Consider the following 12432-nt stretch of genomic DNA (forward strand, 5'->3'; position numbering starts at 1 on the left):
TTTAACCACACACTTCTTGATTAAACTGAAGCTCTTTATAATAGATGCACAGTTTAGACAGTTCAAAGCAGAAATATTTTGACCTCATTCAATACATCTGTACTGGGGCAAGACAAATTTTGCTCAGTTATGTGGAAGAAAAAGTAAAACCCTTTAACGTCATCATTCATTCATACAGCAAGACAGGGTTGAGAGTGTCTTGCCCAAGAACACAACAACAGTATGCACAGCTGGGTAGGAATTGGACTGCCATACTGTGGAACATTCCAGGAAAGTAATAACATCTCCATAGAGACAAGCAGGTGGCTGACACTCTACTAGTAAGTAATAGTGGACGAAGAACACAGTGTGCCTTGAACACAATTTAATCTACAATTGACAACTTGTTTACTAGATATCTGTGGACACAAACATATGAAACACTGTATAAAATCTACACAGATACACTTAAATATGAGCACATAAACTTCTCAAATCAAGATAAATATTTAAAGTAATGTATGGTGTTTTATTTTTGTTGGAAGCCACTCATCCAGTTGTGGCCAAATCGTGCATTGTTTAAAGTGGGAATCCAAAAACTAGTCTTTCCTTTTCCATCAAGTCAGTCTGCTATTAATATCCGTAAATCAGGCTCCTTTGTCAACACGAGCCAGAGCAGAAAATATACCCTCTGAATGGACAATGGGGAGTTCCCTGTCATGAACACAACAGGATGAACCAAGCTGTAAGTCTGTGCTTAATATGTGTCGGACTGCAAAAGAATAGAAGAAGAGACACAAATCAGACTCAGACCATTGTTGTTAAAGGTGCAATATGTAACTTTTCTGAAGGAGAGTATGCCACTTGCTTGTCTCCATGGAAATCTTGGGGGAAAATCTGCTTTCTTCAGATACAGATGATTTAATTGCTAAAAAATACTTTGAAAACTTGCATTCTTACTGTGAGTGGTGTCATCTCTCCACAGATCTGGTGTTTTCCTCCTTGACCCAGCATTATCACCTGCTAGTCCATGGAGATAGTTAAGTTTAGTATCATATTCAGGTGAAAAATAACTCTACATTGCATTGTGCACCTTTAATCAAGCTTACTCACTGCCAAATCACCATCAGATGTATTCAGCTCTCAGACTATACCTGCATGAAGAAGCATAGAGCTCACTCATCTACCTGTTCAGTCATTTTTCTAATAGCAGTGTGCTCTTGTGTGAAGTATGTCCCAAAAACTTGCAGTTCTCCTTTCTGCCACATGATGTCACATTTCTCCACTGCTTAAAAATACAGTTTTTGTTTTACATCCTCTTTCTCAGGAAATCGTCTGAAACTTAAGAGAAGTGAAAGGATTTACAAACAATTAGGTATGAGGTCTGAAAACATGTTGTTGCTGGCCTGGGTACTTGAAGTGAGTAAAACTCATATTATTATTATAATATTATAACTTTTAAGGCAATCTACATTTATATTGAAATAACTGAGAAGAACAATGTGTTTTTGTCATGAATATAGAACTAAATCAATAATGTTGTTATTTGCACTGTTTCATTTGTTTATTTGTTTAATTGGATTTGCATGTTTCTCACCATGTCTGGAAAGGTTTCCAGACATCAGCCCAAAATATGCACCACAGGTCAAATCCTCCTGCTGAGGCAGTTCTGACCAGGACCAGCTCAAGAACATGATGAATCTCAGAGCACTGCACTGAGGCGCCAAGTTTGCACCAGAGAACAAATTTCGCTATGGGGACAAAAAAAATATCTTAACCTTGTTACCAGTATTATTTAATCAAATGTTCAGGTTTTATGTTTTTCTTTGAATAAGACCCGTCACAGTGGCCAGTATTGTGATTAGATTAGATTTGCAATTTATGTTTAAAAAGTAGGATTCTGTTCAGAGTGCACATTGTAAACAACTCCAGGAGCATTCACATTTGATGAAAGATTAAATATTAACTGATAAACTACACAAGTCTGTGCATTTGAGAACATGTTTGTAGAGGTCTATACTACAGGTACACAATTTTTGAGTTAAAAAAAAAAGATATTTTGTTGATTTTGTTAATGAACTGCAGCTTTTGAGATTTGACTTCAAAACTCAAATTAATTAATTAATTAGATATTAGATAAATGTAATATATATTGTGCAGCCCTACAGCACTGAGCAGTGGAAGTGAATATAACATGTGGTATTTGCCCTCAGCTACTGGTGCCGTGTTCAGCCCAAGAGCAGATGCTCCGCATTGAAGCCAAATGTGGCTCAGATGCAGATTTGCCCTGCAACGCCGACTTCAGAACCAACAAATACTTCTCGCTCACATGGTACAAGGTCTGTGCATCTGTGCATCTGTATTTATTTTATTAAATTGCAAGTGTTTCTTTTGCTAAAAATGACCTTAGACATACAAGCTTATTGTGAGCTGGGTCACCACTTCAACGATCTGACCTGTTTTTCTCCATGGACATAGATATGTTTATGCTGTCAAAGCAATAACCTGTCCATGACCAGAAAAGTTACTTTGTGCACCTTTAAAGCTGCCATCTGTAAGTTCTGTGTGTGTGTGTGTGTATATGTGGTTTTTTTGGGGGGTTTTTTTGTTTTGTTTTTTTTACCAGTAGATAGCAGATGTGAAACCTCTCCCCCCTCTCCTCAATGGGCTTTGTTCAGGCTCACCTGTGCCCTCTGGTCTTCTGTCAGAACAAGACTGGCACACTTAGACAGTCGTAACATAGATAGTATCTAGTGATATTATGTGAGAATATAACATTGACTGAGTCAGTCGGTCTAATTACAAATGGTAGCTTTAAAGGTGCACTGTATAATACTGAGGAAATATTGTTCAAGTTCAGTAGGCTATACAGGCCTATATTACACAAAACTGATTCTTGTGAGTTTTAAGCCATGTGCAATGTTGTTACATCCTTAGTAACATACCCAGAGTTGTGTTTTGTTTCATTCAGACATGTTTGTGTAATCCTTTATTATTAGTCTATCTACATCTCCAAAGCTCAAAATGCTCAGTTCCACCTTGTGATGTCATGAAACTGTAGTTTTCAACATAGCAGTGACTTTTTACCTTTTGTTCTGTACAGGTAGGGAATTCCAGGGCTGAAATTATTCAGATGATTTTAGTGAAGGCATTGGAGTTTAAAAACACACTGGAGCACATCCTGTAGTATCACATGACATCACAAGGTCTCTATCTAAACATGTGTGAATGAAACAACATTATAATACAGATCAGAAAATAGCATAATAGACTCCCTTTAATGTGTCTGTGCCTATTCAGAATAAGAAAGAGGGCATCATCAGAATCGCCCTGGAAGACAAGAAACGCCGTTATTACAATTTCTCTCGAAACGTGAGCATAGATGAGCAGAGCTACAGCCTGCTGCTCCCAAAGCTGATGCCTGAAGACTCAGGGATATATGAGTGTGCGGTCAGCGCCAGACCGGGGGGACAGAACCTCTACCTCAAAGTGGAGCTAACAGTGCCTGGTGAGTTCTCTCTGTTTATACTCTTTTTAGTGTGTACAAAATAGATATTATTTATTGTGTGTACTTTTAAAAAAATATTATTATTTTATTTCTATATAGTTTTATTTATTTTATTTTTTTGTATGTGTACATTTTCCTTTCAGTAGAGTTGCTGATGTCGCTTCTGGGTCCAACCAGAAACTTCACAGCTAATTTCTTAATTAATTACAAACTTCTGTTGAGCTGATAAATAAAAAGACATCAGTGGTGGATACTACAATATACTGAACAGAATTTTGTATATGTGAGTGATTGGTGATGGTTCTGGTACAGTTTGGCAGCCTTCCTCTTCAGGGCACTTGTAGTAGTTTAAGGATAATTACGCTTTATTGTACCCATAGAGAAATATATCCTCTGCATTTGACCCATCCTTCAGTGCTGCAGGAACAGTCGGGACTCATCTCCAGATTTTGAGCTAGGCTTGAGGAGTTTACCTAATTTGTTTATGCTTGTCTCAACCACAGTCTCAACTTACCAACAAAATTAACACTAGATGTATTTGTATATTATTTCGACAGAATGTGATGTGACGCCTGCGTTATTGACCACAGTGAAGAGAGGGGAAACCGAGAGGACACACGCCCCCCACCTGCCCCTTGTCTGGACCGTGGTCGGGTACAGTGCTGTGGGCCTCACCAAAATCATCCTGTCCTTGATGATTGTCTGGGTAAATATATCTGATCAAATCAAAGCTTGTGTGTTTGTGTAATCCCTCAGTTGTCCTGGTAGGTTCCATCAGAAAAGAACATTTTATTCTGTCAACTGGACAAAGTTTTTTTTTTTTTTTGCTGCTCATCATGGCTTCTTCAGTTCTGACAGGGTTCTCACTGTCATAAATATCTGAGAAGCTAACTACAGTACCTTTATTTAAAGTGCATATGACATATTTTTATGATTCTCTAAATTTGAGTTCATTTGGTGAGATGATAACTATTGTAAATGTAAATTATTTTTATTTATTATTTTACCCCAATCAAGTAGCAATTTGTAAAGAAAAGATGAAAATCTGTTCAAAATTACAGGAAGAAGAGAGTTCTAAAACACTGATGACATCACACTAGGGAGAATTCTATCCAAATGTTGATGACACTTTAAACATTAATTCAACAAAATAAATGCGTTTTCTTATATTTGTATATGTCAGATAATCATTTATGTATAAGTTAGAGGAGTTTTGCTTCTTTTGGCACAACTTTTTTTTATTGATTTTGATTCACATTTAAAGGGCCCATACTCTGCTATTTTCTGTCTATGTCATTCATCAAAAACATACCCAGAGTTATTTGCATATTTTGGATAAAAAGTAGCTGTTAACTTGAAAACTACGACTACGTGATATCACAAGGTGGACTAGAGTGTGGAGATTTAGACAGATTAATAATAAAGGATTACTCAAGCATGTGCGAATGAAACAAAACACAGCTCCAGGCATGTTTTTGATGAGGTAACAATATTCTAACATGCCTTAAAGCTCACAAGACTCGATTCTGCATAATATAGAACTTTTAATTAGAAAAAACATGCACTGTACAAAAAACAACTCCAAGTTCCAAGCTAGAGATAGATATGTTGACCAAATATTTGTAATGGGGTCTAAAATGATAGTTCTGTATGACTCACTACCTCTGTATGCAAGCCTGCTTTTTGGTTAATACACTATGAGCTAAAATGAAACTCCTTTTACTGGAAAAATCAGCACTTACAAAACAGAGGTGGGGGCAGATGCTGTTTAGTCGCTACATTTTTGTTTTCATTTTTTCTGTGTCTTTGCTGTGTGCAGGTTTTTCATATCTGCACGAGGCGGAAGAGAAGATCATGGTCTCACCTGAGCAAAAAATAATTTAAAATCATGATGAAAAATACAGTTTTCAAACTGTAACTACCTGCTTGTCTCCATGGAAATGTTACTGTTCTTCTTAGAATATTTCACAGCATGGTGTTAAACATATCAAATTCATCTAGAGAAAAGCGGATGACACATCTAGGCCAAGTTAGTGGTCAGATCTGTGGAGAGGCAAGCCCACTCAGGAAGAAGTACATAAGAAGACAAAATGAACATCTTTGGTTTGGAAATGTTTCAGATTTAAAAAGGTGAAATTGTGGACTTTGTTTAAATGAGATGTTGCACAACTAGAATAAAATAAAACATGTGTCAGAAGATGTTAAGTGTTATTATCCACCACAGCAGCCAAACATTGTATTCTTAAAAACTGGAAAGTCTGCTCCCCCTATGGACACTTTGGATTAATGAACTGTTATCTTACTGCACTCCAGAATCAAATCTTGAATCTACCAGGGGGAACAAAGTCATTTCCAACAAAGCAGTTTTAATTTTGGCAAGATTAGACTGGAGTGACTTTGATAAGTATGTTTCCTTGTTGTATTATATCTGTGACATATTGCAGTGCACCGTGTACAGGGAGGGTGGGCGTGCAAGTTTTTTTTTTTTTTTTGGTCTTTTTGTTATGCCTATGTAAAATATTAAAATTGGTGTGTGTACTGTAATTTTGTATTCCTAATAAATATACCATTAAAAGATGGTGAAACTGAATCTGTGAATTTAAAGTATGTCATTTTAAACCATGTAATTTTTCTGGTAAAGGATCTGCCACCTGTCTCTATGAAGATGTTATTACTCTGCCTGGAATTGTTCAGTATGGCATTAAACTTATCTACCTTACATTTATTCAATTATATATATATTTTTTAACTTTTTTAACTTTCTTTTCTTACTGTGAGAAGGATAACCTCTCCAGAGATCTGACACCTTGGTCTGCAATTGTCATCTGCTTGTCCATAGAGATAGCCACTTTTCATGTTATATTTAGGAAAACTGAGGAGGTTCCATTGAGATTAAGAATCTCTTTTTCATGGGATTCCCACAGGGGACCCTACTGAACGTGTTTTTAGTGGTAAGGGAGAACAGGGCGCCAGGAGGAAACCTAAACAGGCACAGAGAGAACATACAAACTCCACACAGACAGAACAGGACCTTCTTTCTGTGAGGGAAGTGTGCTCACCTCGGCCCCACAGTGCCCCCTAAACATCTTATTCTGACACTGTACCTGCACAAAAAGCAGGCAACCCTTTTTTGAGGCATAATTTACACAATAGCACACTGCTATTACAAATATGGGTCTAACAGTTTGATGAGCTCACTGCAGTTCTCCTTTCTGCCACACGGTGTCACACATCTCCAGTTTCCTATTTTGTACCTGTGGTAATTCTCACATCCGCCTTCTCAGGAAATTATGTGAAATCAAAGGTTTTGCAGAAAATCAGGCACATGATCTGAAAACATGCTGCTGCTGGCCTTGGTATTTGAAGTGAGTTGAAACTTTATTTTTTTTACTTTATTAATTATTATATTTTTTAATCTACATTTTAGTTGAAATTATAGAACTTAATAATTCATTCTGTTAGCTGACCATACCATTATAGGCCTAATTTTTTATTTTTTTTTCCTTTTGAAATATTGGGAAGTATAACTTTAAAAAAGACTAGCTACAGTGACCAGTGGAGCAACACAATTTGAAAAAAATTTAAAATGAAAATTCTAAGTATATGGCTGAACTACAAGTACAACTAAATTTTTGTTAATGGCAGAGGAGTTTCATTCTATTATCTAAACATATATACTGATCAGAGGAAATTAATATAACATGTGGTATCTGCCCTCAGCTCCTGGTGCCGTGTTCAGCCCAAGAGCAGATGCTCCGCATTGAAGCCAAATGTGGCTCAGATGCAGCCCTTCCCTGTAATGCCGACTTCAGAACCAACAGATACAAATCTGTCACATGGTACAAGGTCTGTGCATTTTTAAATTTATTTTATTCAGTTACATATGTTTTATGATGAAACGTACCCACATGCGCATTCTTCATGGTATCAGCTGTATTACTCCATGGAGATAGATGTGTTTAATACTGAAATGCAACAACATTTAACAGTTTCACAGTCAAAGCAATTACAAGTCCATGGAGACAAGCAGATAACAGATCCTCCTCTAGAAAAGTTACATAGTACACCTTTAAACGGACCCTTTAAAGTGACACTGTGCACTATTGAGAAAATATTGTTCAATATATAGGCCTGTCTATGTAATCCCTCAGTCATTCAAGTAAGATCCATAGCAAAAGAAAATGAATGGTACAACTGGACAAAACTTTTAAAGTGAACATATAGAGACATTTCTCCCCTCATCCAAGCAGCTTCTTCAGGGTAGGTCAGGTTTCTGGTGGAACACTGTCTATGAATGTGTTTTGTGTGTGTAGACAAAAGGAATCATCAGAATCAGCCTGACAGACAATGAAAGCTTTAAATACGATTTTCCTCGAGCCGTGAGTGTAGAAAAGCAGAACTACAGCCTGTTGCTCGCAAACGTGAGGCCCGAAGACTCTGGGGTGTACAAATGTGAGGCTGGAGGCATCCTTGGGGAAAAGACCCTCTACCTCCAAGTGATGCTAACAGTGCCTGGTGAGCCAAGGTTTTCATTCGTTGTTTATTATCTATATATCTATTATTTTTAGTTGTGTCTTTTTTCCTCTTTTCATCCTGAGGCAAGTTTCCCAAGTATCCACAAGTTTCCCAAGTATCCACAAGTTTCCCAAGTATCCACAAGTATCCACAAGTATCCAAGACTTAATAATGATAATAAAAAGAGATGAAAACAGCCGTGGCTGACATTCACCTGGTGTAGAATGAATGAATATTTCAAATGTTCCATCATCTTTCAGTGCCCAAATAGCTTCACTGAAAACAGAAAAGAGGTTTCGTATGAAAACCATTTCAAATTTTGCAAATATATCGTATTGTTATTGTGTCCATGAGCAAGATACCACATTTTCCACCCCATCACAGAGCAACTGGCTTGCTCTGGCAATCCTTAAAGCCACAGTATGCAACTTTTACATGGAAAATAAAGTAAAATAAAAGCATGTTTTGTTTAAGTTCTTGAGCACTGTGCCTTATAATTGTGAATTATAATTGTAAATTAGCAATTAAAACAAAAATACAGTAGTTTAAAGTTTCAACATACCAACAAAACTAACTCTAGATGGCTCTGTTGGCTTATTTCTTTAATAGTATTTTTTTATATTGTGTTTTCAACAGAATGCGAGCCTGATGTGACAACTGCCTCAATGACCACAGTGCAGAGAGAGGAAACAGAGGGGGCACTTTTAAACGTAACACATGCCCCTCACCTGCCCCTCACCTGGAGCCTGGTTGGGTACACCGCCATGGGACTCACCAAAATCATCATGTCCATGATTATTATCCGGGTAAATAGATTTATAATAATAAAGCATTGTGCATGCATGTGTAGTTTTAGTGTTGTGTCAACAACAGTAGCCCAGCCTGTAAGCCAGTGTTTTTCAACCTTTTTTGAGCCACGGCACGTTTTTTACATTGGAAAAATCTTGCGGCACACCACTAACCAAAATGTTACAAAATGACACTATACAGTATATTTAATTACAATATAATTTCTACATTAATTTCTACTTACTCAGTGTGAGACCTGCGCCTGTTTAGATGAACACAAAGCTGATATCCTGGCAGAAAAAGAAGAAAGACACACACGAAGCTCTTCATCAACAGCTCTCAGTCTCTCTCTGTTTTTAGTTTTTATAGCAGTTAAGCTTGAAAAGCTCTTCTTCTGGGTCAGAATCTTGTCCAAGGCCCAGTTCGGAGTTTGCATTCGTCCTTTTTAAAATCTTCTCCATGACTGTCACCACGCACATGCGTTACTAATTCTTTTAAAGCAGGGGTGCTCACACTTTTTCAGCATACGATCTACTTACAAAATGACCAAGTCATAAAGATCTACCTAATACAAAACCGAGCAAACTGCACTGAAACACTCTGTGCCCCTTTTTTGGACCCTCCCCCACAGTTTGAGAACCCCTTCTTTAAGAGAACTTCCTCTGGCACTTTACACAAAACTGTGAAAAAAGTGAAGGAAGATTTTTAAACCTGTTTTTTAAAGTTCCAAACTGGAGTTGCATTCTTTTCTGGTTTTGCAGTAATATTTACCAGCCTCTGCACGTTTACCAAACCAAACGCACATCGTGACAAACACAGATGCATTTGTGCACTTTAATTAGGCAAACTTCAGCCAAATGTGGCAGTAGGTCTGTTCTGTAGGTCTGCTCTATGCTGCTGTAGACCTGCTTTGTGCCAACACTGTAACACAAATTTAGACTCGTTTTTGCTTCACGTTTCGTGTTGCTCTTCTAATCAACGCGCACTGTGGGAGGGGCTTGTGTTCGCTGTACGCAGGAAGGAGCGAGAGCGTGAAAAGGTGAGCGGTGGCGTGCTGACGTGAGGCAGATGGACAGGTAGGATGTTTAGGAAGTTTGATGCACGCTGGTACACGAGGGCACACGCTGTTGCAGACAAGCCGTGCGTAGGGAGCGTGTGTATTTGTGATGTGCCGTAGAGTCTCTGCGGGCTGCACTGAGCGCACAGGCTGCACTGAGACGCCCCACACGCTCTGGCACACCTGTACAAGTTTATTACCAACAGCAGCGGCCATAATGAAATATGATCGCACTTGTTGAGTGTCAGACCTTGAGTGACAGACAAGACCGAGTCCAAACGCGAGTCCGAGACGAGACACGGCGATCTACCCACACGACCTTGGCGATCGACTGGTAAATCGCCATCGACGTATTGAGCACCCCTGATTTAAAGGAACGAGGCAATTAGCTGCCTGTTGCCACCCGGACGAATATTAGATCACTCTGCCAGTCATTATATACTACACTGTAGTATAGTAAGTACAGCACGGACACTCGACAATGACATAATGTTTGCAGGTAATAATTAATAAATTTTAATTTAAAAAAAAGTGATATTGGATAATTTCTCACGGCACACCTGACGATCTCTCACGGCACACTAGTTGAGAATCACTGCTGTAAGCAATAATCCCTCTATTAGTGGATTGCCGGTTGTGCTGTTGTATCCTTGGGCTAGGAACTTTATCAGCATTACAGAATAGTACACTACATTTTTTCAAGTTACATGTAAAATCAGCTCAAATGTAAAATGGTCGAAAATTACAGTTGTATATGATAAACATAAATGAAACTACTTTTACTGAAAAAATCTGCTCTTACAGAAGAGAGGAGGGGGCAGATGCTTTTTCGTTACTACATTGTCACCTTGTCACTTGTGCAGAATGTGTGACTTTCTCTCACTGTTTATGTGTCTTTGGTGTGTACAGATTCTTCATATTTGCTCGAGGCAGAAGAGAAGATGATGAAGAAAATAAAAAATCTTGAAAACTACATCTCAGTCTGTGGAGAGGCAAGTCCGCTCACAATAAGGACATTGATTTTAAAGTATAATTTTAGTCATTACAAAAGTTACTGCGGAACATTTTAGGCAAAGCAAACCTGCTTGACTCCATGGAGTCAAGCAGGTGGCATACTACCTCAGCAGAATAATTACATGCTATTAAGGTTAATTCTTAAACTTTATAGTGTAATTTACTATATGATATTTATTTCATTAGTGTTTATATGAATAAGTAAGAATATATTTTTGTGCAATTAATATAGCTTTTCAAAGATTGGAACTAGGATATGACATGGTCTCACTTGTATTAGTCTGTCTTAGAGCCACTGAAGTGCAGTGGTCAGTGAAGTATTCAATTGTGTTACTTAAGTAAAAGTATTAAAGTACCTGCTGAAGTGTAGAAAATGTTTGAATAAATTAACTAGTCTGGTACATGTCAAGCAAAAATATGTAATAATTATCAATTTAACTATGCTGTATGTAGCTGATGTGTGTTTTTGATCAGTGGAAACTCCCCTAGCCACTGTTCAGAGCGGAGTTTGTACAGCTCTGTTTAAACACCACAACAGCCACCTGAGTGACCTATTTTCTAGATATTTTAGAGTGACCACATTAGTGTCGGTTTCCCAAGAATAGAAACCACTTCAGATTAGAAGTGTTTAGACAGTAAACTATGTGGTCTAAATAAGAGTTTAACTTACAAATTCTTGATGTAGAAATGTATTAACTGCCAATGTTTTACAAAAATAAATAATGAGTAAATATCATGGTAAATATGGTTACACTTTTTTTTTTTTCCCTGTAGACTGAGCCTACCCTTAACAATACTACTTGCCTAACATTATAATAAATAAAATGATAAATACCCTCCTGTAAAAAAAAAAAAAAAAAAAAAAGGGAGAGAAACGAAAATACTGCGGAGTTGACCATAATACTGATAGTACTGACAGGAATCTGTGAACACATTACCACCTGCTGGCCTCAAGCAGATAGAAAGGCAGTGATTATATTATCAACATTAAATATGCAGTCAATGCACAGTCAAAATGTCAGACTATTAGTGGAAATAATCTATTAAATTGGCATGAGCCTGATTTCCAATAATGGGGAAAATCTCTTGTTTCTCTTTTTCCTCATCACAAATAACTGGAGTCATGTTTTGTTTCACATGTGTAACACTCAAACCCTGAATATTTAGAGTTCTTCTCTCAAACTGAAGACACTCTGTTCCACCTGGTCATGTAGAGATACAGTGCTTCACAGTGTTTTTCAACTCCATACACCATTACTAGAATTATTTGGATAATTTCAGACTGGAATTGCCAATCTCTACAAAAGGTTAAAAGTAGCTTTTAACTTAACTACCACTACATGACATCACAAGGTGGAACAGAGCAGTTTGATCTTTGGAGATGTCGACAGATTAATAATAAAGGATTACTCAAATGTGTAAATGAAACAAAACAACTCCAGGTATGTTTTTGATGAGGTAACAACATTGTAACATGGCTTAAAGCTCATAAGAGTCAGTTTTGTGTAATATACAGGACCTTTAAGCTTTGTCGGTTACAATTAAAGAAAATTATAAATGTATTGGGGCT

General features: G+C 37.5%; 1 protein-coding gene across 1 annotated transcript; it reads left to right on the plus strand.

The window, feature by feature from the left end:
- The first annotated feature begins 1304 nt into the window (after positions 1 to 1304).
- LOC110164852 (sodium channel subunit beta-2-like) lies at positions 1305 to 6077 on the plus strand. Its single transcript, XM_020929985.2, has 5 exons — positions 1305 to 1398; positions 2193 to 2318; positions 3280 to 3487; positions 4045 to 4193; positions 5307 to 6077. The coding sequence occupies exons 1-5, from the start codon at positions 1357 to 1359 to the stop codon at positions 5364 to 5366; spliced, it is 585 nt and encodes a 194-aa protein (XP_020785644.1). The 5' UTR covers positions 1305 to 1356; the 3' UTR covers positions 5367 to 6077.
- The last annotated feature ends 6355 nt before the right edge of the window (positions 6078 to 12432 follow it).

The sequence above is a fragment of the Boleophthalmus pectinirostris genome, unplaced genomic scaffold (genome assembly GCF_026225935.1).
Source record: "Boleophthalmus pectinirostris isolate CB_2022bp ecotype Guang Dong unplaced genomic scaffold, ASM2622593v1 HiC_scaffold_8, whole genome shotgun sequence".
NCBI lineage: Eukaryota > Metazoa > Chordata > Actinopteri > Gobiiformes > Gobiidae > Boleophthalmus > Boleophthalmus pectinirostris.

Coding starts and splice junctions, on each gene's coding strand:
- LOC110164852 (XM_020929985.2), top strand. CDS start 1,357: ATGAGGTCTGAAAACATGTTGTTGCTGGCCTGGGTACTTGAA. Junction 1,399..2,192: donor TGCTGGCCTGGGTACTTGAA/GTGAGTAAAACT, acceptor ATTTGCCCTCAG/CTACTGGTGCCGTGTTCAGC. Junction 2,319..3,279: donor TCTCGCTCACATGGTACAAG/GTCTGTGCATCT, acceptor GTGCCTATTCAG/AATAAGAAAGAGGGCATCAT.